Source organism: Cyanistes caeruleus, chromosome 18 (genome assembly GCF_971803275.1).
Source record: "Cyanistes caeruleus chromosome 18, bCyaCae1.hap1.1, whole genome shotgun sequence".
In the NCBI taxonomy this organism is placed as follows: Eukaryota; Metazoa; Chordata; class Aves; order Passeriformes; family Paridae; genus Cyanistes; species Cyanistes caeruleus.
This window is the reverse complement of record NC_141718.1, coordinates 12080709-12107915: the sequence shown is the minus strand read 5'-3', so window position 1 is coordinate 12107915 and position 27207 is coordinate 12080709. Positions and strand designations below refer to the sequence as shown.

Here is a 27207-nt window from a genome sequence, read left to right as displayed (position 1 = left end):
TGCCCCCTGCCCCGTTCCAGGTGGGGAAACTGAGGCACGGAGGAGCAGGGGGAGGCTGTGCCAAGGCAGGATCTCGGCATTTCCCACATTTCCTCATCCCGGGATGAGCGGGAGGCTCCGCGGGATGGGGCTCTCCCTGCGGGACGGGGCCGCCTCCGTTCCTCCCCTTTCCAGCCCCACCAAAACACTTTTGGACTTTACAGAGCGGGTTTTTGGGCTACTTTTCCCTGGCTGGAGCAAATCCATGGACCAGAACACCTGGGGGTCCCAGCGGGGTCCTCTTTGGGGTTAAAAATGACCCCTCCTGTCACTCTAGGGCTCTGTGGGGTTGAGTTTTTCCCACCTGGAAATTAAATTTCCTCCGTTTTCCCCACTCTTTCCCCATTCCCAGCTCACCTCTGCATGATGGTGGTGGGGGCTGCCCTGTCCCCAGCTCCGTTCCCACCCCAGGACCCTGATTTTGGTGCTGGTGATGCCGTGATGGCTCAGAAATCACCTTTATTCCCTTTGGGATCCCGCCTGGAGAGGCAGGATGTAGAGCAGGCTGGGGGCAGGATGTGGATTTTTTAGGATTTTTTTTCCCCTGGTGTTTTGCTGCAGTCGTGTCCATGCAAGGGCATTTTCTGGGAGACAGGAGCTGCCTCTGGGGGTGCTCAAGATGCCTGGGGCTGTTTCAGCTCCAAAAGCCTGGAGCGTGTTTGGGATGCGAGATCCAGGCTGATCCTTAAACCTTTGATTATTTTGGGAGCGTTTTTCCTTCAAACCCAGCCCTGAAAGTGGGGCAGGGCTGAGGGCTCCCTGCAGCCCCCCAGGTCCCGCCCCATTTTCGGGGGTTAATTTTCAGGAATTCATCTCCGCTAGCCAGGCCGAGGATGGGGAGAAGCTGCCAGGAGGTGCCAACCCCGTCCCCAGCTCCCGGCAGGGCCGTCACCCACCTGATTTTGGGGGGTGATTTTGGGGGTGATGCCAACCCCTGTGGGTGTCAGCAGTGAGCACCGCGAGGGAAAGGAGCAGGAGAGATGGGGAAAATCCCAAATCTCACAGCGGGGTTCTCCCCTCACCTCTGTATCCCAAACCATCCCGTATTTTACCCGTCTATTTTTGGGGTGTGCAGGAGCAGAGGCACAGCACCATCTAGTGCTGCCGGCGCCGGGGAATCACCCAGCTGGAAAAGCAGGAGCAGGAAATCCCAGCAGCTTCCCAGCCCTGCTCTATATTCCCGGGAAAGGAGGGCAGGCGCTCAGCAGCTTTATTTTGGGAGCTGCCGAGCTGCGCCTGGGAACGGCTTCGGCCTCGGGGTGGGAGGATTTGGGGTATTCGGGGGGTGATCCGAGCAGGGATGGGCTACAAAGGAGCAGAGAGGAGGGGATGGCTCTGCAGGGAGCAAGGAAGGAGGAAGATTTGGGTTGGTGAAGGGGGAATGAGGAGAAAATGCCAGTCTTTTTCTCCTTTGTAGAGAAAAAGACTGGTCCCTTTGTAGAGTTTTTTTGGGGGGTAAAAGAGGGGAGTGTGGCTTTTGAGGGATGTTTGGGGGATCCTTGGCACCAAACCTGGCTGTAAGAGAGGGGACTGTGTCCTTTAGGGGTCCCTTGGCCCTGAGGCTGGGAGTAGAAGTGGGAGAAGTGTCCTGTGGGTGGCAGGACAGCCCTGGGACAAGGCAGTGGTTGTGGGGAAAGTGGTGCCTGTCCCACCCCATCCCCCTCCCAGCCCCGGGGGCTGCCAAGGGCTGTCCACCCCCTGAACGAGACCCCAGCGCTGGGCTGGGGACAAAGGAGCTGATAAAGGGATTTTTTGGCAGGGAAATTCCCTCTTGGACACCAAACCTGGGTGCTCTTGGCTGCGGGAGCTCGGCAGGGCTGTTCTGGGGCAGAATTTGGAGCCTTGGGATGGGGCAGAGTGAGAGGCGAGCCCCAGCAGCCAGTGGGGACCCCATGAGGGTTTTGCCTTCTTTCCCAGAGCAAGCTGGTGAAGTATTTCAGCCGGCAGCTGTCCTGCAAGAGGAAGGTGGCCCTGCAGGAGCGCAATGCCAAACTGGAGGGCTTCCCCCAGCTCCTGCACTGGTTCCGCATCGTCGACATCCGAAAGGAGGTGATGGAGGTAAGGGCTGGCTGTTCCCACCGGGAAAAGGAAAGGGGTTTTTCCCAAGGGTCTGTGGATTCTTGACCCCTCCACCAACGAGGGCAGCCCGTTGCTGTTCCCAGTGGGTGCCACATGGCGTGGGAACACCCCCATGTCCCCATCAGCGTCCTCCTGCCACCTCCTGGGCTCCTGCAGCTGATGGGGGCAGCCAAAGGCAATCCCAGGGAAAAGGGAATTAATTCTGTAATGGACACACGGCCCTGCGTGTTCCAAATCAGGGATGGGTCGTCCTGGTGCTCCCAGATGCTGAGCTGGGTCTGGATAGATAAACTGGAGATAAAACTTCAGTTCCTCCAGGTTTTCTTGGAGATTCTGGTGGAAAATGGATGGGTTTGGGGTCCATGAACTGAAGAAAATGGGTTCTCACTGGTGTTCCCCGAGGTTTAGAGGATGCTCCAGGGTGGTTTGTTCTTCCTCCCTCATTCCTGACCCATTCCTCCCTCAGGAAATAGCCCCTGGGCAGCTCAGCCTGGAGGATCTGCTGGACATGACCGATGAGCAGGTCTGTGCCACCGTGGAGAAGTTTGGGGCCAACAGAGAGGAGTGTGCCCGGCTGAACGCGTCCCTGTCCTGCCTCCGCAGCGTCCACAAGTCCGGTGAGTGCCCTCTGTCCCCTGGGGCTGCCCGGGGAGTGTGGCAGAGCTCCTGCATCCCAGGGCTGCCTGGGAACGCATTTCCTGCAGGGAACACCTTGGAGCTGCACTGGGAGTGGCCCTGGGAGGATTTTGGGGTGCTGCTGGGTGAGAGCTGGGAGCCCAAAACCCCCCTGCCCTGGGCTGAGCCCCCAGCAGGGGCAGCAGGAAGGGAGGGGGGATTCTGTCCCTCTGCCCTGCTCAGGTGAGACCCCACCTGCAGAGCTGCCCCTGGCTGTGAGGTGCCCAACATGAGAAGGGCCTGGAGCAGCTGGAGTGAGAGCAGAGGAGGAGATGCTCCAAGGGCTGGAGCCAGGCTGGGAGAGCTGGGGGTGCTCACCTGGAGAGGAGAAGGCTCCAGGGACACCTCAGAGCCCCTTCCAGGGCCTAAAGGGGCTCCAGGAGAACTGGAGAGGGACTGGGGACAAGGGATGGAGGGACAGGACACAGGGAATGGCTTCCTACTGCCAGAGGGCAGGGATGGATTGGGCAGGAATTGTTCCCTGGCAGGGTGGGCAGGCCCTGGCACAGGGTGCCCAGAGCAGCTGGAGCTGCCCCTGGATCCCTGGCAGTGTCCAAGGTCAGGCTGGGCAGGGCTTGAGCATCCAGGGATGGTGGAAGTTGTCCTTGCCCATGGCAGGAGTGGGACTGGATGAGGGCCCCTCCAGTTCCAGCCCATTTCATGACTCTTACAGGGTCCCCGCCCTCCTGTTCCTGCAGGAGCTCAGTCAGGAGGTTCAGGGGAGAGCTCTGACACCCGGCAGCTCCAGCATCGCTTCCCGGCTGGCTCAGAGCGGAGCCCCTCATTCCCAGACCCCTTCCCAGGGAACTCCCCAGCCCCTCCCGGCTCTGGCTGCGCGGCTCCGGGGCTGTGCGGTGCGGGATGCGCGGCTCCCCGGGCGGTGGCAGCAGAGCTCCGCTGTTCCCTCGCTGCACGGAGCCGCTCCGGCTGCACCGGGGACAGAGCGGGGCCGGGGCCGCCTCTGCCCGGGGAGAGCCCGGGGGATGCGGCGGGGGCTGGGCAGGGTCCGGCTGCGCTGGCACCGTGTCCCAGCCGAGCCTTGATGGGTCACAACAGAATCGTTTGGGCTGGAAAACATCCTTTAAGAGCGAGTCCAGCCACTCCCCAGCACTGCCCCATGTCCCCAAGTGCCACATCCACAGGGCTGTTAAATCCCTCCCAGGGATGGGGATCCACCCCTGCCCTGGGCAGCTGTGCCAGGGCTGGACAGCTCTTTCCATGAAAAACATTTCCCAAAATTCACCCTGAGCCTCCCCTGGTGCAGCCTGAGGCCGTTCCCTCTCCTCCTGTCCCTGTTCCCTGGGAGCAGAGCCCGACCCTCCCCGGCTGTCCCCTCCTGGCAGGGAGTTGTGCAGAGCCACAAGGGCCCCCTGAGCCTCCTTTTCTCCAGGCTGAGCCCCTTTCCCAGCTCCCTCAGCCGCTCCTGGGGCTCCAGCCCCTTCCCCAGCTCCGTTCCCTGCCCTGGACACGCTGCAGCCCCTCTGGCACAGCCCATCCCCATGCATGGCACTGCAGAAACGGTGCTGTGCTGCCAGCTCGGGAAGCCCACGGCCAGCACAGGGGGTGGCTCTGGGTCTGCAGCAAACCCCTGGGATTTGGGGACCCCAGACCCCTGGGATTTGGGGACCCCAGACCCCTGGGATTTGGGGACCCCAGAGCCCTGAAATTTGGGGACCCCAGACCCCTGGGATTTGGGGATCCCAGACCCCTGGGATTTGGGGACCCCAGGCCCCTCTCCTGTCCCCTCTAGAGGGGCTCCTCCAACACTCCAGCTGCATCCCAGGGTTTGGGAGGCTGGGAATGAGCCCTGCTGGGGTTTCACCTGGGCTTTGCAGGTGTGGAGCAGCCCTTGGGGACAGCAGGGAACAGCTCTGGTGATGTGACAGACTCAAGGAATGGCAGCTTTGGGGGACCAGCAGCTTCCGCAGAGCACGGAATGTCCCAGAGAGGGATCCTGGCTCCTGCCTGGAGAGACCTCGGCCACATCCACCAGTTGTGGTTATTGGATCCTCTCCAGGCTTCCCAGACTGGCGGTGCCACCCCGTGCTGGGGACAGCGGCCGTGGGGCGAGGAGCGGCTGGCTGAGCCCGGCCTGCATTCCCTAGGGGGCATCCCCCATTCCAGCTCCCTAAACCCAGCTCCTGCTCCCCTTCCCTTCCGCATTTCCATGGAGTCTCCCTGCTATTTGAGGAAGGTCGGCGGTGCCTCACTGGGAGCCCCGGGAAGGCTCTCAGCTGCTCTTTGTTTAAACACCTCTGACTTTTAAAGGCTGCTCCAAACAAATCCCATCTCTCCCTCTGCCCGCTCGGCCCAGGGAATTCCCAGCTTTGGAAAATCCGCCCTGGCCTTTGGCTCGGCAGCTGCAGTGAAGTTTCTCTGGTTCCTCCAGAGTTTTCCAGCTGGAGGAGATGGAAGCACCAGAGGTCTGTGGGATGCTGCTGCTCCATTTGCTCCCTAATGGGGCAGCTGATGGGGCTGCCAGCATTCCTGGTGCTCCATTGGATCCCGGCAGGAGGGAGCCAGCCGGGCATGGAGTGTTTGTCTTTCCAGGCGCTCCATTTAACTCCATCCATCATCCCTCTGCTCCCAGCAGGAGCGGCTGCTCTGTCCCTGCAGCATTGCTGGGATGCTGCCGTGGCCATTCCTGCTCTGCCAGAGCTGCAGGATCGGGATCCTTGGAAGTGCCAGTGGCTCCGTGCTGTGCTGGACATGCATTGTCCCAGGATGACACAACCTTGGGGACAGGGAGGTGACAGCAGAGCCCTGAGGGGTGCAGGAGCTCCCAGCCACTGGAGGAGACCAAACCTCCCTGAATTTCTGGAGGATTTGGGTGAGGGAAGCTCCACCTTCCAGATGGGCTCCCTGTTTCTGGTCTCTGCCAAGCAAATGGCTCCATCCCAGGAATTCCCCTTCTTTTTATCCCCTGGGAGAGCAGCAGCAGAGTCCCTGCCCCTCCTCTGCCAGCAGGGAGTTGGGAAGAATGGGATTTCTGGCCAGGGAAGGGTGGGATGCTCCCTGGGTGCCGTGACCTGAGGGTGAGGATTGGGAGCCAAACATCCCACCAAGCTCCAGATTCCCTACGGACCAGACAGCGTGTTTTGGTGGGATGTGGGATTGGGATGGGCAGAGCAGAACTACTGGGACATTGGGAATGTCCCCCTGAGCTGCTGGGGACTGAACAGTGATGGGGTTGTGGCTTTGGGGTGCACTCATGGGGTGCTGTGCTGCTTTTATCCATCCATCCATCCATCCATCCATCCATCCATCCATCCATCATCCATCCATCCATCATCCATCCATCCATCATCCATCATCCATCCATCCATCCTTCCATCCATCCTTCCATCCATCCATCCATCATCCATCCATCCATCATCCATCCATCCATCCATCCATCCATCATCCATCCATCCATCCATCCATCCATCATCCATCCATCATCCATCCATCCATCCAGCCATCCATCCATCCATCCATCCATTCATCCATCCATCCATCATCCATCCATCATCCATCCATCATCCATCCATCATCCATCCATCATCCATCCATCCATCCATCCATCATCCATCCATCATCCATCCATCCATCCATCCATCCATCATCCATCCATCATCCATCCATCCATCCATCATCCATCATCCATCCATCCATCATCCATCCATCCATCCATCCATCATCCATCCATCCATCCATCATCCATCATCCATCATCCATCCATCCATCCATCCATCATCCATCCATCATCCATCCATCATCCATCATCCATCCATCCATCCATCATCCATCCATCATCCATCCATCCATCCATCCATCATCCATCCATCATCCATCCATCCATCCATCATCCATCATCCATCCATCCATCATCCATCCATCCATCCATCATCCATCCATCCATCATCCATCCATCATCCATCCATCATCCATCCATCCATCCATCATCCATCCATCCATCCATCCATCCATCCATCCATCCATCATCCATCCATCCATCCATCCATCATCCATCCATCCATCCATCCATCCATCATCCATCCATCCATCCATCCATCCATCCATCATCCATCCATCCATCCATCCATCCATCCATCATCCATCATCCATCCATCCATCATCCATCCATCCATCATCCATCCATCATCCATCCATCCATCATCCATCCATCATCCATCCATCCATCCATCATCCATCCATCCATCCATCCATCATCCATCCATCCATCCATCCATCATCCATCCATCCATCCATCATCCATCCATCCATCCATCCATCCATCCATCATTCATCTATCCTCCACCCACCCGCTGGATTCCAGGGATTTTGAGCTGCTGGCTGTCTATGACAGTGAGGTTGGCAGAGCCCTGAGGAGCTGGCTGGGGGTTTCTAGGATGGGGATAGAGAAGCATCCCGGGATGTCCCCATGCTCTCTTTGGATGCAGTGTTGGGATTTTGGATCCACTGGGATATGACAGCCCACCTAAAGGAGCCCCAGATGCACCAACTGCTTTTTGATCTGTGTTTTAGCTGCATTTTATCTCCTCGTGAAGCGAGAGTTTGTCCTCATCCTAAAATTGTAATTAATGAAGAAGTTGCATCCTCCTTAAAAGCTGGAATTCCTTGGCAGGAGCCTCAGCTGCCAATTCCGAGACGCCAAGATTTGTATTCATAAAGCCGGAATGAGGTTCAGGATTAACCTTTCCCATCCATCTTTATTTATTGAGTCGTTAATTAGAAGCCTCTAATTTCCCAGGCCGCCCCTGCCTGGGCGGGAAGCTGGAGGCTCTTTCATGGAGATGGATTTTACCGGGATGGGCTTGGAAAAGGAGGCGCTTCCCAAGCCAAGCATCCTGGGGGCAGCAGGGAAAACCCCGGAGCATCCCATAAATCAGAGCATCAAATGCACATTAACCCCCCTTCCCTGCGGCATTAACGAGGCTGGGCCGGATTTTCCTTGGATGTGGATCCTCGGGAGCGGGGTTTTGTTATCGGGTTTGATCTCGGAGCTGGATTAATTTAATATTAAACCTGAGTGGAGCGGGGCTGCTGCGGCTGGAGGAGTCGATGGGCTGTGACTGCCGAGGGATGTGTGCAGGGTATTAAGTGTCCTGCCGGGAAAAAGGAGCTGGAATGGAATATTTATGAGCCCTGGGAAGGCTGAGGGTGGCTTGGGGACAGCGCGGGCTCAGGCAGGGTCGGGAGCAGTGAGGGAAAAGCAGGAAAAATCCCAGGTTGGAGCGAATTTGGGAGCTGTGCTGATGTGGGGATGAGGAGGGAAGAGTTGACCTTCCTGATATCCCTGCCAAGCTGGGTGATTCCAGAGCCTATTCCAGAGGCTGCTGACCTGGGATGTGGGTGCTGGGACCGTGGGGGTTCCCAAAAAACCCCTGGGCATTCCAAAATCTCCAGTTTGGTCACCCGGGAGCAGCTTTTGGGAAGGGAAGGAGAGCTCAGAGCATCCCGAGGAGCAACTGGGATGCAGAGCTGCCTCTCCAGCCCCCATGGGAATATCCAATTATTCCCAGCCTTTTCTTTGAAGGAAAACAAAGCAAACCTCGCTCTTTGTTGTTTGGGACAGGTGGAAAACCGGTGGAATTTTTCCATCTCTGGATCCATGAGCTGCATCCCAGCGCTGCCTCCTGTTCCCTGGAATTTGCTTTCCTGTTGGTTTTTAATGGAGTGATTTGGGAAAAGTTTCCCTGATGGAAAGGGGCGGAGGGAGGGAATCTGAGCGGATTAATGAAGCCAGAGTGATCCAAAGGGAGCATCCACAGGGTCAGGAGAAGCCACCCCTGGGACAGGAGGTGGCTGTGACTGATATCCAAAAATTAATTAACACTTGGGATCTAAACAAAACACCGAAGTTTTGAGGAGCGATCAGGCGGCCAATCTGAGAACAAAGAGGGCAGAATTTGGGGATTTTCCCTCCGTTCCGTCTTTTCCCGTGGTTTTCCAGCTGGGAATCGGAGCAGCAGCAGCGGGAGAGCGCCGGGAGCGAGCGGAATCCTGCAGCCTTTAACAGGCTTTGGAGCCAGAGCAGCTTTGGGATGTTTCTGTTGGGATTTTCCCCCTCTTAAGCGCATTCCCGGTTTAAGCTGATCCCATCAATTCTCGCTCCCTCCTGCCTGCAGTTCCCATTTCCCGGCTTTTCCCGGTTTTTATTCCCGGGGGACAGCGGGGACACGGGGAGCGCAGGGAGACCCTCACCCCATCTTCATTAGCGCCGCTAATTAGCGCCGGGCCGGCTCGGCGTTATGCAAATCAAGGCGAGAGAAGCGGCCAATGGGAAGAGCAGGATTTGCATAGGAGCGCGGTGATTTGCATACGCTGAGATTTTTTTTTCCCATGGGTTTTTAAGGTTTTTTTTAAGTTTATTTTTATAAATATTTAATTATTCTTATTTTTAGTTTAATTTATTTTTATTTATTCGTAGTTATTTTATTTATTTGTCCAATTAATTATTTTATTTTTAGTTTTATTTTTAGTTTTATTTTATTATACATTTAATGATAATATAATATTATTAATTAATAATTTAATATATTATAATAGAAATAATATTGGTTTAATTTATTATTTTATCATTTAGTTTTTATTTTATTTATTTTAATTTCTTATTTATTCTAATTAATTTTAATTTATAACATTTATCTTCTTACTTCTCATTTATTTGCACTTCTTATTTATTCTAATTAATGCGTTTTATTTCTTAGTTTTGAATTATTATTTTTTATTTGCTTTATTTTGATTTCTTTTTCATTTCAGTTACATAATTTTAATTTTAAACCTTTTAATTATTATTTTAATTATATATTCTAATAATTAATTTTAATTTCTAAAAGTTTTAATTCATACTTTAATTTCTTACTAATTCTAATGAATTAATTTAAATTTTTAAGATTTTTAATACTATTTTCTTTTTATTATTTTGCTGATACATATTTTTAAATATTTCACAATTATTTAGGACTTGCTTATGGTCATTTTAAAAATATTTTACAATTATTTGGGAATTTTTTTACTGTTAATTTTTTTCATATTTTACAATTCTTTTCACTTTTTTTATCCTTTCTTTGGATGTTCTGCTCCAAGAAAATGATTCCAGAAAATTCCTCGTGTCCCATCCTCCAGCCCTGGACTCGAAGCTTGCTTTGAACCCAAACCTTTCATTTCCCAAGCTCTTCCTTTTCCTCTGGAGCTTGGACTGAAACATTCCCATGAAAAGTCCGGAGCGAGGGGAGAGGATCCAATTCCCAAAGCAGGGAGTGGGAAGGAGGAAATTGAGGAGATTTGGGTTTTCCTTGATGGGAACAATCAAAAAGCCTCAGTCAAGGGCACTGAACGGGATCCAGGGCCAAACTCCACTTGGATCATCCCTGGTGCTCCCAAGGTGCTGCCGGCCGCTCTTTGCTCCTGGTGGGGACGGATAATTGGGAGCCCTCGTTAATTACAGCCCCCTCGTTATGCAAATGGGGGCGAGATGGGGCAGCAGCCAGGTGAGGGGTGTCACTGTCCCCGTGGGAGTGTCACTGTCCCCATGGGGGTGTCACCATCCCAGTGGAGGTTTCACTGTCCCAGTGGGGGTGTCACTGTCCCCTTGGGGGTGTCACTGTCCCCGTGGGGGTGTCACTGTCCCCATGGGGGTGTCACTGTCCCCATGGCAGTGTCACTGTCCCCATGGAGGTGTCACTGTCCCCATGGAGGTGTCACCATTCCAGTGCCACCATTTGGGGTGGCCGGGGGAGCTGGTGATGGTGGGGGACACGTGGGGACACCTCCAGCCCTGGTGAATCCCTCACCTGGGGTGGTGAGGCTCCACAGTGGCATCTCCAGGGAAGATGTGGGTGTCCCATCCCTGGAAATGTCCAAGGCCAGGTTGGACATTGGGGCTTGGAGCAGCCTGGGATGGTGGAAGGTTCCTGCCATGGAAGGGGTGGAATGGGATGATCCTGTGGGAATCTCTGAGGCCGCCCATCCCTCTGCTCTGGAGCCAGGCTGGGAGAGCTGGGGGTGCTCACCTGGAGAGGAGAAGCTCCAGGGACACCTCAGAGCCCCTTCCAGGGCCTAAAGGGGCTCCAGGAGAGCTGGAGAGGGACTGGGGACAAGGGATGGAGGGACAGGACACAGGGAATGGCTTCCCACTGCCAGAGGGCAGGGATGGATGGGATATTGGGCAGGAATTGTTCCCTGGCAGGGTGGGCAGGCCCTGGCACAGGGTGCCCAGAGCAGCTGGGGCTGCCCCTGGATCCCTGGCAGTGCCCAAGGCCAGGCTGGACATTGGGGCTTGGAGCAGCCTGGGACAGTGGGAGGTGTCCCTGCTATGGCAGGGGTGGAATGGGATGAGCTTTAGGGTCCCTTCCCACCCTAAACCACTCCAAGATTCCGTAACACAGAGAAGCTTCTTGCTGCAGTGCCAGGATAGAATCAGTCATGGAACAGTTTGGGTGGGAAGGGACCTTTAGGATCACCTCCTTTCCCTAAACCAGGTTTCTCTGAGCCCCATCCAACCCTTCAGCGCTTCCAGGGATGGGATCTTTAACACCTCCAGGCCCGAGCAGGGAGCTCCCATCCTCTTCCCCACCTCACGGCCGTGTGTCCCTGTGCTCTCTCCAGGCGGGAGCCTCTCCAAGCAGGACTGGACCATCCAGTGGCCGAGCACGGAGCCGGGCAAGGAGAACAGTCCCGGATGCCCCGCGGAGCCGGGACCCTGGGGCAGGACGCACCCGAGCCCCAAGGTCCAGCCCAAGTGTGGGCAGCACCACTGCCACGCCAGCTCGTCCCACGGCCCCATGTACACCCACGTGGACCGCCTGACCGTGGAGGGTCACCCGGGGCTCTGCCCACCCCTCGAGTCCGGCCACCGCTCCCTGCCCCCGTCCCCCCGGCAGCGCCACGCCGCGCACACCCCCCCGCGCACCCCCAACATCGTCACCACCATGACCCCGCCGGGGACCCCCCCCGTGCGCCGCAGGAACAAACTGAAGCCCCCCGGGACTCCCCCGCCCTCCTCGAGGAAGCTGATCCACCTCATCCCGGGATTCACGGCGCTTCACCGGAGCAAATCCCACGAGTTCCAGCTGGGACACCGCGTGGATGAGGCGCACACCCCCAAGTAAGTGGTGTCCCGGGCGCTGGTGCGTGTTGGGGGGAGGATAAACCCCATCCCAGCTCCTTGGGAAAAGCACATTTATCCCTAAATGCCGGTGTCTTGCTCGGAGGTTTCACGCGGGTATTCGCTCGCTCCTTGCAGCGGGGATGCTGTGGGATGGTGTCGGTTCTGCTCCCCCGGGATCGCGTTTTGGGGTGCGTGGGGAGCGGCCGGGGGCTCCAGGATTGTTGGCTGGGAGGGCCCTGGCGTGCCGGAATGTGGGATGGGAGGGCTGCATCTTCCAGCCGCTGCACGGGAATGGCCGTGAGAGCTGCGTGGGGGAGAGAGATGGCAATAATCCCATCCCAGCTGAAAAACGGATTTATAAATCCTTACGGAGAGGACAGTTTATGTTCTGGAGACCCCGCCGGGATCTTTTCCACCCCTGGCGGGGTTCGGGGCGCGCTCTCGGGGCTCTGCCACATCCCCGCCGCTCCTGCTCTGCGGCTCCGGTGCCGGCAGAGGCTGCTGCTGTGCAGGGAAAGGATTCCCTGGCATCACAACATCCCCGCTCCATCCCTTCCCACCCCTTTCCGTGGCCCTGCTCGGAAAACCTTTCTCCTGCCGTGGCATGGGGTGGCAGAGGGGACTGGAGGCCGCTTTGGGACATCACCTCCCTGTCCCTGAGGGTGTTTTGGGATGGAGCTGGTCCACACTGCCGCCCAAAACAGGATCCCAGGACAAACCGCCCTTTTCATCCCAAAGTTTTTGAGGATAAAAAGGCCATGCCAGAATCCTGGGAAGGGTCCCCTGAGGGCTGTGGAGGGCGCACGGGTGCCCTGGCACAGCGCAGACCCTCCGGCCTGTCCGTGATGTTGGGGCAGCCCCGGCTGGGACGTGGGAAGGGTTAAATCCACTCCCAGTGCCTGCCCTGGAGCTCCCTTGCTGGGGCAGAGGGGAGCAGAGCAGGTTTGGGGGTGGCAGATGTGTCTGGTGGCCTCAGCATGGCGGTGTCACTTGTCCCCAGGGCTGTGCCAGCCGCCGCTGCGCGAGATGAGGGGGATTATCCACCCTCCTGCTCCCCTGAGCCAGGAATTTTTGGTCTCCAGAGGCTTTTAGCTTTTGGGAATAGAAGCATTTCAGCTGGAAAATACCTCCTGGAAGGCCACCCTCCCCCTCGTGCTTAGGCACTGGAGAGAAGAGTTTGCTTTGTCAGGTCCCCAGGGAATGTCCCGGAATTCCCAGGGAGCAGCCTCTCCCTTCTCCCACTTTTGTTGGCATTCCAGCCCCCAATCCCTGCTCTGCCCTCAGCTGGAGAAGGTCTCACCGAGGGCAGAGCTTCTCCTGTTTGATCCCCAGGTTGGTCATTGGATATTCCCTGATGATCCTGAGTGGAAATTGCCCGGCACCACCAGGAAGGGAGCACTGGGAAAACTGGGATAAGGATCAAAGGGATCAAGGTTTGGGCTGGAAGGGACCTTAAAGTTCACCTCATTCCGAGGGCAGGGACAACTTCCAGCACTCCTGGTCACCCTGAGGTGGAGCTGGGGCCAGGTTTGGACACCACCAGATCTCTGGCCACCGATTCCCCCATGTGGGGATGGCGTGTCTGGAATTCCCTGCACAGGGAAGGAGCAGGGAAGGGAGTGGAGATGGGAATGTCACACGGGGTGACACAAACACAGTGATGTCCCCTCCGCCTTCTCTCCACCTTCCTGGCACAGGGTGCCCACAGCAGCTGCCCCTGCATCCCTGGAATGTCCAGGGGTGGCACTGGATGAGCTTTATGATCCTCTCCAAGCCATTCCATGATTCCTTTGCCTGACTGCAGGCAGTTTTCCCAGTGTCTCCAGTGCTCTCTTCCCAGTGGTGCCGGGCAATTTCACCTCCTGATTAGGGAATTAATCAAGGAAAGAGCCAATATTGACAGGGCCCCGTTGTGCTCCAGGGGCCGCTGTGCCGGGTTGGATCCGGATTCCTGCAAACCTCTTGGAGAAGCAGGGAAGTTCATTTTCTCTAATGGCACTTAATGATTTTGCAGGAGACAACCACTAAATCCTGCCTGCTAATCCCATTAGTGGTTCGGGATTGTAATTAGTGCATTAAAGAGGCAGCTTCTTCTTTTTTCCCCTCTTTTTTTCCAGCACAGCCCTGCTGGGGTGGGAGCTGTTTATTAGCCTGGATGAGATGGAAAATGCCTGGAACAGATAAAAAGTGGATTAAAATCGAGATATTTTTGGTCTCTTCTTAGCTAATTGTTATTTTATGGCCGTGGCCATGGAATTTGAGGATGGGGTTTTTTAATGTCCCACTTCTCTGGTGTCCCTCAAGTCTGAGCCCTCCGTGCTTCCTGCAGGAGGGAGCTCATCCCTGGAAGAGGATTTGGAACCTGCCCTGATCAACCCCTTCTGGTTTCAGTTTTGTCCCTGGGCTCTTGGGTTGCTTTGGATTGGGACTTCCTGTTCCTCGTGTCCTGCTCCAGCATGGAAGGAGGGGCTGGATGTGAAGAGCTGAGAGTTTGAGGACACTCCTGGGGATCCCAAGTGCTGGGTGGGACCTCCTGGAGTGATTTGGGGTGGAGATTTGGCCCCATCCTGCCTGTTGTCTGCAAGGACCCTTCTGAGACCCTCCCAGGAGAGAGGCTGGTGTCCCTCAGGCTGATTTATGGAATGGTTTGGGTGGGAAGGGACCTTCAGGACCATCTTGTCCCACCCCTGCCATGGCAGGGACACCTCCCACTGTCCCAGGCTGCTCCAAGCCCCAATGTCCAGCCTGGCCTTGGGCACTGCCAGGGATCCAGGGGCAGCCCCAGCTGCTCTGGGCACCCTGTGCCAGGGCCTGCCCACCCTCACAGGGAACAATTCCTGCCCAATATCCCATCCATCCCTGCCCTCTGGCAGTGGGAGCCATTCCCTGTGTCCTGTCCTTCATCCAAAGTCCCTTTATCTCCTCCCCAGCCCCAAACAGGCTCTGGGGAGCCAGGGGTGACTTTGGCAGAAGGAGAAATCTGTCTCCCCATGAGCCGTGGGTCGGGATTGATGGAATGGAGCCCTCAGGGTTCTCCTGGGCTTCTCCCCCCGGATTTTTCCACCTTGGCACAGACAGAAAATAAAACACCACCATTTATTTGTGACAGCAGCAGCAGCGACCGGGTCCCCTCCAGAGCAAGGCCACCATGTACTGCCTGATTCCCGATGACAGCTCATAAACTCCTTTGAATGTTGCGTTTCGGATCTTATCCCCAACATTTAATCCATCATTTCTGTGTGCCAAGACCTTCTGAGGCAGGGGTTAAGTTGGTTTGGGTTTTTTTTTGTTGCTCCCAGCCTCCAATTTTCCTGCAGGGAGTCTCCAGCTGTTGACCGTAACTCCGAGGTACGGAACATTACTCCTGAAAAGATCCCCTGACTTCCATAAATCCACAACCCATAAACATCTCAGGAATGGTCCTGAAACGGAAACAAAACATTGAGAGTGGCTGATAATATAATGCCCATTTAATACCTCATGAATTCCACGGGCCATTGGAATCTCTCATGGATAGTTAATGATTATCCATCAGCCAGGAGCCGGGAAAGGAACAAACTCGGAATGGGAAGTCTTAAAAACCCATTAGTTGGGAACAAAAGTCCAGCTCGTTAAGGGGGTGTGTTAACCCTTGGAAGGGGTGTCCAGTGGATCTCTGGAGGCAGGATCTGCCCTGGGGTGGGTGGTCTTTATCCTTGGACCCATCCTTAGACCCATCCTTTGTCCTTTGACCTCTACCTAGACCCACCCATCATCCATAGACCTGTCCTTCATCTTTAGACCTGCCCTGGAACCCATCCTTCATCTCTGGACCCCCCATTAGACCTGGCTTTGGCCCATCCTTTATCCTTTGACCTGGACTTAGACCTTTTCTTTGTACTTAGACAAATCCACCATCCTTGGACTCATCCTTGAACCCATCCTTGAACCCATCCTTGAACCCATCCTTGGACCCATCCTTGAACCCATCCTTGAACCCATCCTTGGACCCATCCTTGAACCCATCCTTGAACCCATCCTTGGACCCATCCTTGGACCCATCCTTCAGCTTTAGACCTGTCCTTGGACTCCTCCTGGGATCCCTCATGAGACCCATCCTTCATCCTTTGGCCCATCCTTAGACTTTTCCTTTGTATTTGGAACCATTCTTCATTTTTAGACCCATCCTTAGACCCGCCCTTCATCTTTAGACCTGTTCTTGGACCCACCCTTCATCCTGGGACCCCTCCTTAGACCCATCCTTTGTCCTTTGGCCCATCCTTGGACAGATCTTTCATTCTTTCACCCATCTTTGGACCCCTCCTTCATCTTTAGGCCTGTCCTTGGACCTGTCCTTCACCGCTGGACCCCTCATTAGACCCACCCTTCGATCCATCCTCCCTTCTTTGACCCACCCTTTGTGCTCTGACTCATCCTCAGACCCATCCTTCATCCTTGGACCCCTCATTAAACCCATCTTTCATCTTTTAACCCATCCTTCTTCCTCTGACCCATCCTTTGTCCTCAGGCCTGTCCTTTGACCCATCCCTCATCCTTGGACCCCTCCTAGACCCATCCCTTGACCCACCCTTGGTCCCCTGATCCCTGTGCAGGGGAGCTGAGCCCAAGCCCTCAGCTGCTTCCCAGCTGTGGCTCCTTCTGCTGCTCTCCAGCCAGATCCACGAGCTCCATGGCTCTCGAGGAGCATCCTCTGGGAGCAGCTGGAGCTCCAGATGGGGGCTGAGCCCCGGGGACGTGCTGAGTTACAGCGTGACGCAGCTGCCGGACAGGAGAGGACATTTTTGTGGTGCACCTGGGTCAGTTTGGGCTGGAACGAGGCTCCTCCAGCTCAAGGCAGCTGGATTTTCGTTAAAATTTCCATGAATTCTCCTTACCCTGTGTTGTTGCAGTGACATTCCAGGTGTGGATGTTTTCCTGGTGGAACACCCGTGTGTTGTTGGTTCAAAGCCTCCTGAGGGTTCATTTCTTTCCCTTTTAACCTTTGGTGCCGAGGTGGTTTTTTGGTGGGGTTTTTCCAGACTGCAATGAGGATTTCCTGCCTCGGTGAAGTCAGACATGAAGTTCAGATGTGAACCGGTGATAGACCACCCCCATTTTCTTCTTTTCCTTTTTCCTTGTATTATTTCCAACTTGAACTTTCTGTCCTGGGGATGTTTTTCTCCATCCCACATTACAAATTCCTGGGAAAAGGATATTTCCTGTGGCACTTGGCCAAGTCTTAGTGCCCAACTGGGGCCATTAAGGCAAAGAGGTGATAAACCAAACCCAGACCCCCAAAAACTGGAACCAGAGGGCAGAGAGGTGAAAAACTGAACCCCAGACCTCCAAAAACTGGAACCAGAGGGCAGAGAGGTGAAAAACCGAACCCCAGACCTCCAAAAGCTGGAACCAGAGGGCAGAGAGGTGAAAAACTGAACCCCAGACCTCCAAAAGCTGGAACCAGAGGGCAGAGAGGTGAAAAACCGAATCCCAGACCTCCAAAACCCTCTGGGAGCAGAGTTCTTCTCCACCATCCCCACCCCACCGAGCAGGCTGTGCTTAGACTGTGCCTCAAGTTTAATCATTTAAGCTGGTTCTAAACAGGCCCTGCTGGGTCATTAATTCTGCTGCTCTGCAACCTTGATAATAATGACATTTCCCCTTGTAGCGATTCCCACCCACCTGGTGCATCGATTATTTGATGTTCCGCTCGGGAGGGATTGGGGAGAGCGGCGTCCAGGCAGCTCCTCTGACATTCCCAGGCTTTGGAAAGGCAGGTGGGCTCCTGGTGCTGGGGATGAGCAGGAGATTGATGTTTGCAGAGCAGGTGGATGCAGCAGGACGTTGCAAACACGTGGAAATAAATCCAGATGGAGCATCTTCCCGAGGTGGGCACTGGCACCTGGCTCATCCCAGCCCTGGGGTGGCAGCAGGAGCAGGGCAGGGCCCGTCCCCTGTGACTCACCTCAAATCTGGGGGTCACTTTTGGGACCCTCCTGACAAGAGAGCCCTGGAGGGGCTGCAGCGTGTCCAGGGCAGGGAACGGAGCTGGGGAAGGGGCTGGAGCCCCAGGAGCAGCTGAGGGAGCTGGGAAAGGGGCTCAGCCTGGAGAAAAGGAGGCCCAGGGGGCCCTTGTGGCTCTGCACAACTCCCTGCCAGGAGGGGACAGCCGGGGAGGGTCGGGCTCTGCTCCCAGGGAACAGGGACAGGAGGAGAGGGAACGGCCTCAGGCTGCGCCAGGGGAGGCTCAGGGTGGATTTTGGGAAAATTCCTCCTGAAAAGGTGGCCAGGCTCTGGAACAGCTGCCCAGGGCAGGAGTGGAGTTGCCATCCTTGAGGAGACATAAAACCTGTGTGGATGTGGCACTGGGGACATGGGTGGGCTCCACCTAAAGGATCCTGTGGTTCCATGGCTCCATGCTGGGTTATTTATCCTGAAAACAGAGCCCCAGCCTGGAACTTCTGCCAGAGGGAGAGCGGGGAAGTGCTGGAATTTGGAGAGCAAAACGAGCAGCATCTCTCCCTGTGTTTCCAAATCATCCCCCTGATTAATCTCACTGCCACTGCCAGTGAGCCAGGGCTGTGGAGCTGAGCACAGCTCCTGGAATGTGTCCAGCTCCCCCAAAGGATGGTTTGCACACCACGAGGTGACAGTGATGAGTGGCCCCCGTACCAACCTGGCTCCATGCTGGAATTATCCCACTGCTCCGAGCTGTGCCGCTCTTAGGAGTGTCATTAATGTTAATTACGGCCCTGCTATTCCATCCAGAGGCGCTGGAGCTTTACGGTGCTCCGAGGAGAAACTTCTCACCGTGTCCTTTAATGAGGAGTTGAGGCTCCTTTCAAAGCCAGACGGGCGTGAGGATGAATTTAGATAAGGATTAACATGCTGGGAGAGGTGGCACAGCATTCCTGCTGCCTGCTGTGCGGCCTCCGGGCTGCCCAGGCGGGAGAGGGGGCTCGGACAGGGGCTGTTTGTCCAGGGTGGTGGCCAGGAGAGGGATTGACCACAGGTCTTGGCAGAGCCTGGGCTCTTCCCAGCTCTGTCTCCCAGCTGGAGCTGTGCAGGAACGCCAGGGAGAAGCTCCTCTGTTCACTTTGTGCCTCAAGAGGTTGGTGGGAGCTTCTCCTCACCCTCCTGCCACCCCTGACCCCTGTGGTGGCCAAAGCAGCTGCTGGGGGAGCCAAGTGCTCCAGGAGATTCCTTGGCAATAATGGGATCAAAACCAAAAGCAGGGAATGCTCCTCAGAGTCCAGAGGAGGAGCTGCTCCAAGGGCTGGAGCCAGGCTGGGAGAGCTGGGGGTGTTCACCTGGAGAGGAGAAGCTCCAGGGACACCTCAGAGCCCCTTCCAGGGCCCAAAGGGGCTCCAGGAGAGCTGGAGAGGGACTGGGGACAAGGGATGGAGGGACAGGACACAGGGAATGGCTTCCCACTGCCAGAGGGCAGGGATGGATGGGATATTGGGCAGGAATTGTTCCCTGGCAGGGTGGGCAGGCCCTGGCACAGGGTGCCCAGAGCAGCTGGGGCTGCCCCTGGATCCCTGGCAGTGCCCAAGGCCAGGCTGGACATTGGGGCTTGGAGCAACCTGGGACAGTGGGAGGTGTCCCTGCCATGGCAGGGAGTGGCACTGGATGGGATTTAAGGTCCTTTCCATCCCAAACCATTCCATGATCATCCAGTTTGGATCTGCCCCACCTGGCTGAGGTTGTGTTGTCTGGGGATGGGGAAGGCCCCTCAGGGGGCCCCAGGTGCTGAATCCCTGTGGAAGCTTCTCCACCCAAAGGAGGCTCAATCCCACCAGCCCTGGCTGGCCCCAGCTCACCCTCACTGCCCTTGTGTGGCCCTCAAAGAAACGTAACGGTGGCAACCAAGAAAACAGAAAGGGCTTAATGAGAAACAGCTCCAGCTCCAGGATCCTGGCAATTACCTCTTCCAGCTCCTTCCCGCCCGTGTCTGCTCCCAGCCCTGCTCCTGCAGCCCCGGCTCCAATCCCAGGAGGAGGAGGAGGAGGGGGGAGGAAAAACCTGTTTGGCTCAAACTCCCTTCAAAGAATTTCCCAGCTTTATAATTTGCGGCTGTAATAAAAAAGTTCCACTTTGTGCTTGGAAAAGAGAATAATAGATCAGTCAGGCTCGAGCCTGGAAATTCAGGCATCCAGGGAAGTGGGGACAGGCACTTGGATAAATATTTAAGTGCTGAGGCTTTGATATGAAGGAGATGCTTTTCCTCTGGCCGGGGGAGGGAGGGTTTGTTGCCTCTTTATGGGAATAAGGAGGATAAATGGAACATCTGGAGGATATTCTGTTTATTTCTGTGGATCAACCCCAGCATGGTGTGGAGCTCGTTCAGGTTTGGGTGGAGAATGAAGGAATCTCAGCTGTTCAGGCAGGTTCAAAAAATCCACTGCCTGGAATCCTGACAATCCTTAAGGAGCTGGTGCCATCCTCGCTGTGCTGGGATTTGGGATGTGGGGTGGCACTGGGCATGGGAGCTGTGTGTTCATCCTGGTGTCAAAGGTGCCTCCTGTCCTGAGACGGCTCCAGCTGTGCTGGTTTTGATCCCAACTCCCCAAGGCTGTTTGGGAATGCTCAGACTCCTCAGCCAGAGGTTTTTTAATGGTTTCTTTGGGAATCCTTGAAGGAAAAGGTTGGATTTTGTCATCAAAACGGGAACAGGAAGGGAGAAGTGGCAAATCTTCTGGAGAGAGGCTTTGGTAAAAGCAAGGAGGGACAGGACACAGGGAATAGCTCCCACTGCCAGAGGGCAGGGATGGATGGGATATTGGGCAGGAATTGTTCCCTGGCAGGGTGGGCAGGCCCTGGCACAGGGTGCCCAGAGCAGCTGGGGCTGCCCCTGGATCCCTGGCAGCGCCCAAGGCCAGGCTGTAGCAGCCTGGGACAGTGGGAGCTGTCCCTGCTATGGCAGAATTTGGATAAAATGATCTTCAAGCTCCCTTCCAACCAAATCATTCCCGGATGAAAAAATGCCAGAGTGAATCTGAAGCTTTTCTTCCCTGTTTTTTGCCCTTCCAATGGATGCTGCTGGAGCCGCCCGCCCGCGGTGGAGGAGGCACGGGGGCAGCACTTCACCTGCTCCTTGCTCTGATTTAATCGGGAATATTGTGCAATTAAACCACTCCAAAAGCCATAAATCTTTGGGGCTGAATCCCGGCTGGGGCCAGGCAGCAGAAATCTTTAATCCTTTGCAGCCGAAATACCGATGAGAGGATTTTTTTTATTTATTTTTTCTTCTCCCACTCCATCTCCCTTCCTTTAAGAGCAACGCTTGTGTGGAAATTGGTGTGTGCTGGTGAGGAGCAAAGTGGTGAATAAAACATCACCTGGCTCCAGCAGCTGCAGGGGCAACTCCTGCCTTGTGGTTAAATTTTAAATTAAAACCCTTTTAATTTTTTTTTAATGGCAATAAGAATGGAAGTGACAACAAATGCCTGCAGAGCCGCTTGTTACTTACTCGATATCCAGGATTTTTTAGGAGTGGGAATGGAGGATGAGCGCTGCCAGGGGCTGGGGAATGGTTGGGGTGTCCCTTTGGGATGCCGTTTTGGGATGAGCCATATTCCAGGAGCATCACAGCCCTGTGAACACTGGATTTTTGCTCCCTGTAACATACGGATCACACCGTGCCCATCCTCATATTCCAGCTTTTCCCAGCACATTTCCACGCTCTTCCAGCCACCAAATCACCCCGGGACATCCCAGCAGGGCAGAAGCGCGTCCTCACCGAGCGCCTTTCTGTGGGAACCCTGCAGCATCCCCGTGCTGTCAGTCCCTGCCCTCCTCCTGAAGGAATGACGGGCCCTTTGTCCCGGTGTCTGCTCCTGTTTTTCAGCTCCTGATGAAACCCTCTATTTTTCCCCCCCAGAGCCGGTGATAAGCGTTTGACTGATCCCACTGAGCAGGCGGGGATGAGCTATTCAGGCGGGATTGACACCTAAAAAGATTTGCATTAAACGCTTCAAACTCGCTCGGCTTTTTTATTTTCATTTTTATTTATTTATTTTATTTTTTTTTCTCCTCTTTTATTTATTTTTTTTTTTTAATTATCCATCATTATCTATTTAGCAAATTCCTGCATGAAATTACTGCCCCAATCGTTGGCATTCACCTACCTGAGAAGGAATTGCTCCCGGTGAGCAGCGCTGATTTTTCCTGAGCATCCCGAGGCAGGAATTATCCCCGAGGCTCCACAAACTCTGCCTTGGGGGGTTGCTCTGGGCTCTCCCAACCGAGGGATAAAGCAGGAAAATGAGGAATTCTGCATCCACAGAGGGTTGGCAGATGGTGAGGGGTGAAGGAGAGGAGGATGCTGGGGGTGCCAGTGCGGGCTCACGATGGGCCAAGGGATGAGATGCGGCATTTTGGGAAAGGTTTGGGAAGCCAAGAGCTGCACAGAACAGGGGTTGATCCCGATGTGCTGCTGGGGAAGCTGGCACCTGCAGCGAGGAGTAGAATCCCGGGAATACCTGACTTTGGAACCTCCTGGAGCAGAGATGAGGGTGGGACAACCATGGAGAGTGGCAAAAACAAATAGTGGGGATGTCCTGATTTCGGGATCTGCTCCAAATCTGGCAGGAAAGGAGCCCTTGTCCCCATGCTGGCATTTTCCTGCCATCCTTGGAAGGTGCTGTGGGCGTTTCCCAGATTTGGGGGGCTCCAAGCCTTGAGATGGACCAAGTCTGGTTCTCTTTGCTCCCTCAAAACACTTTGGAGCCAAAATAAAAAATATTTGCTCCATAACGAGCTCCCCACTCCTCCCTCGCCTGGAGACTCATTTTGGGAATTGTCCAGCTGTGCCTGGGGGAAAATGGTCCTTCCTGGGGGTCAGGAGGGATCAGCAGCATCCAAATTCACCTGAATGGCCCCTTCGGCTCTCCTTGTGCTTCCCTGGCTTCTCGTTAATCCCAGAGATGCTTTAGTGGGGTTTTCCAGCTTTTTTCCCACTTTTCCAGCTCCTGGGAAGGGCTGGAATGCCCCTTAATGGGGGGATTAGTGCGGCCAACCCCACCCCGAGCAGGGAAGTGAGACCTGGCTCCATCTTCTGCTGCACTTTGCTGGTTCCTCCTGATCCAGCTGGGATTTATCCAGCTGAGATTCCCAGCAATGAGGGAATCCTGCCTCCCTTTCCCAAAGTGAGGCTGTGTTGGGCCTTATTCCTATGGAAAATTGAAATTAGGCCGATGTTTTTCCTTGTTGGTGTTTTTTTTTAATTCCCTTTTTTTTGCCTCTGCTGTCCTTGCAGAACTGGGAGCTGGCACAGGGAATGGGAATTCCTCCTGCCCAGCTGGGATGGGGAGTTTAGGCTGCATGGAAAAACATTTCCAGCATGTTTTTCCCAACTTTGCATAAACGAGGGGAAGATGGAAATTTTTTGCCTTGGTCACTCCCAGGGATTCAGGGGAAGCCACAGCTTTTCTGGGCACCCTGTGCCAGGGTCTCCCTCCCTCCCAGGGAAGAATCCCATCCCAATATCCCATCTAAACCCCCTCTCTTTTAGATGAAAAACATTTCTCCTTGTCCTGTCACTATCTATGGAATCATGGAGTGGTTTGGGTTGGGTTGGGAAGGACCTTGAAGATCATCTCATTCCAACCCTGCAGGATGATGGATGATGGATGGATGGATGGATGGATGGATGGATGATGGATGGATGATGGATGGATGGATGGATGGATGGATGGATGGATGGATGGATGGATGATGGATGGATGATGGATGATGGATGGATGGATGGATGATGGATGGATGGATTGATGGATGGATGGATGGATGGATGGATGGATGGATGATGGATGGATGATGGATGGATGGATGGATGGATGGATGGATGGATGATGGATGGATGATGGATGGATGGATGGATGATGGATGGATGATGGATGATGGATGGATGGATGGATGGATGGATGATGGATGGATGGATGGATGGATGATGGATGGATGGATGATGGATGATGGATGGATGGATGGATGATGGATGATGGATGGATGGATGGATGGATGGATGATGGATGGATGGATGGATGGATGATGGATGGATGATGGATGATGGATGGATGGATTGATGGATGGATGGATGATGGATGGATGGATGGATGGATGATGGATGGATGATGGATGATGGATGGATGGATTGATGGATGGATGGATGGATGGATGGATGGATGGATGGATGGATGATGGATGGATGATGGATGGATGGATGATGGATGGATGGATGAATGGATGGATGGATGGATGGATGATGGATGGATGGATGGATGGATGATGGATGGATGGATGGATGGATGATGGATGGATGGATGACCCCTCATGGAAACAAGTCCTTTATGAGGTGCTCATGACTGGCCTCATCCTCCACCCCTGCCCCAAGAATGGTTTTTGACCCTTTTTTGCCCAAGCAGCCCCAAGCAGGGTATGGTTTGTCCCTCAGGCACTTCTTGTCCCCAAACCAGGTGACAGGACCCCCTGTCCTTTGATCCCCCTGTGCCAAGGGGTTTTCCCTGGGTGAGGATGCTCCTGTTCCTCTTCAAGCTTCGGTTCTTGCTCCCCTTCCCTCAGGCCAGGGATCAAGGCCAGGGGGAGACAGGCAGCCAGCCCAGTCACCCAGTTGAATCCTGGTGTTTATTCTTCTTCATTATTTTTTTCTTGTCCTGAAGAAACAGAGAGGGAAAAAAAATCTCTCTCTGTCCAAAATCACTCATCCTTCCTAATAATGAGAGCTGTCAGCAGCCCTGCTTGGCGAGGAAATGATGCTCGCAGTAAATATTTGGTCTGGAACTGATTTATGGGTGGAAAAAAAAACGAGATTAGTGCTTAATCACTGCCTTTCAGGAAGGGCTTCGGGCCGGGGTTGAGCTCAGGGGGAGCTGAGGCCATGCCAGAGGAGCAGCACTGGGATTTTTAGTGGAGAGTCCGTGGCTGGGTTGGGATTGAGCTGCAGCAGTGAAGGGGATGGACTGGATTTGGGGCCACCAGGCAGGGTTAGATGGGATTTTGGGAAGAGATTGTTCCCTGGGAGAGTGGGGAGGCCCTGGCACAGGGTGCCCAGAGCAGCTGTGCCTTGGATCACTGGAAGTGTCCAAAGCCAGGCTGGACAGGGCTTGGAGCAGCCTGGCACAGTGGAAAATGTCCCTGCCCTTGTCCTTCAATGAGCTCTAATGTCCCTTCCCACCCAAGCCATTCCATCACTCCATGACCATCAGCTCCCCAAGGGAGTTCCAAGCCAGGAGAGCCGTTCAGCTGGACCAGCCTGGGATCATCCACCCCATCCTGAACCCAGCACACCCAGAGAGGTCCTTGCAGCCACCCTAAACACAGCAGCAGCTTTCCTGTGTGAGGAAATAATTAACTTATTAGAGGATGGTTTCATTTTCTTCATTAAAGAGGTCATTTCCTATCGCCTGGCAGGGCCAGATGTCCCCGGGCACTGCTGGGAGTGCCCACCCTGCCAGGGAACAATTCCTGCCCAATATCCCATCCATCCCTGCCCTCTGGCAGTGGGAAGCCATTCCCTGTGTCCTGTCCCTCCATCCCTTGTCCCCAGTCCCTCTCCAGCTCTCCTGGAGCCCCTTTAGGTCCTGGAAGGGGCTCTGAGGTGTCCCTGGAGCTTCTCCTCTCCTGGTGAACACCCCCAGCTCTCCCAGCCTGGCTCCAGCCCTTGGAGCAGCTCCGTGGCTCCTCTGGACTGGCTCCAGCAGCTCCAGGTCGCTCCTGTGCAGGGCCCCAGGGCTGGGGCAGTGTTCCTGTTGGGATGCATGGATTATGGATGCAGCATTCCAGGAGTCCTCCATCACCATGAGCTGTTGCACTGCTGGGATGTTCTCGAAGGATCTCTGTCCCAAACGCTGCAGATTTCCAAAGGGCTGAGCTGCCTTTCCCAGGGCTGTCTCTCTCTCTCCTCACTCCATGGCAGCACCAGGATCCTGCAGCCCAGCCCATCTGAGCTGCCAGTGTCCCTCTGCATCCCAAATCCTTCCGGTCTGCTGCAGCTTTGGGATTATCCAAGACAAGGGAACGATGGCTGGGCATTGTCCGAGCGTGGAAAAATGGGCTGCGGAGGGGGAGGCAGGCGATTCCCCCTCCCTGCTCTGCAGAATTTCATCTCTGAGGAAATCCTCCCAGGGTTTTGGGTCGTCCACACCACAGTCCTGTGCCTTGACAAGCTGATTCCTGGGAATCTATTGGGGTCCCTCACATTCTCCACTGCAGCCCTGCATTTGATGTAGTGACATTAAATGTGATCATTTAGGGTCATCACAAGGTCAGCAAGGATGGGGCTGACGAGCTTTTGGACCAAATTGTTTTCTTCACCCAGGTTCTCAAGAGGAAAAGCTCTGGAATGTTCCTTAAGGAAAAGCTCTGGAATGTTCCTTAAGGAGAACTGCCTTTGTTTTATGGTGGGGAGGGATTGGGAATTCTCATGGTGAAGGGGATTAATTATCACGTGGAAGATGACGCAGCAACACCTCCATCCCACGGGTGCCACCAGCCCACCCCCAACTCCTTCCCCTTCACTTTTCCCTCCTTTTTCCTCTTTTCCCTCCCAGGGTCAAGAAGAAGAACAAGCCCCTGAACCTGAAGATCCACAACAGCGTGGGGAGCTGCGAGAACATCCCGGCCCAGCGCTCCCCTCTCCTCTCCGAGCGCTCCCTGCGCTCCTTCTTCGTGGGGTACCCGCCCTTCCTGCCCTCCACCCCGCCTGTCCACACCGAAGCCACCTTCTCAGCAAGTGAGTCCCCGTGGCCCCCTCGGATCCCTCTTCCAAGGGCTGGGAGATGCCAAGTGGAGGATGGGACTGGGGAGTTTTGGAGTCCATGGTTTGGAGGATATTGGTTGAGCGTTGTGGAGGTGCCTCATGTTGGTTTTTAGAGATCTGTTGGTGCTTCTGGGCAAAGATAACCCCAAAACCTTGATTATTTCTGGTTTTTGGGAAAGCCACGAGGTTTCTGTGCTCTCTGGGTTGGTGGCACTGCCTGGATGTCACCTAAAAGTGACTTTTCTGAGGGTTGCTTTGTAAACCCAGCCGTGGTTTCATCTCTGTGTTAAACCTCTCCTGCTTGCTGGATTTGGAGCTGATGTGGAGTTTTGGGAAGCCAGTCCTGCTGCAAACCCCGTGGAGCTGATCCCACTGACAGGGGATTTGTCCTCTCCCGGGAGATGCTGGTGGTGGCACTCACTGGGTGGGTTTGGCTCCATCAGCTCACCCAGGTCTGGGGAGAACAGCCTGACCCTCATTTCCTCATCCCAGACCAGTGCTGGGATTAATTCCACAGGGATTGAAGCTTTTCCAAGCTGGACTT

General features: G+C 54.8%; 1 protein-coding gene across 4 annotated transcripts in view; it reads left to right on the top strand.

Moving 5' to 3' along the window:
- KSR2 (kinase suppressor of ras 2) overlaps positions 1-27207 on the top strand; it is an 81100-nt gene that overhangs the window by 4430 nt on the left and 49463 nt on the right. For all 4 annotated transcript variants that reach the window (XM_086856554.1, XM_086856552.1, XM_086856555.1 and 1 more), the window contains exons 2-5: positions 1957-2097; positions 2585-2735; positions 11407-11905; positions 26455-26636. In XM_086856554.1, coding sequence (XP_086712680.1) covers positions 1957-2097; positions 2585-2735; positions 11407-11905; positions 26455-26636 — 973 coding nt within the window. The remainder of the gene's footprint in view (positions 1-1956; positions 2098-2584; positions 2736-11406; positions 11906-26454; positions 26637-27207) is intronic.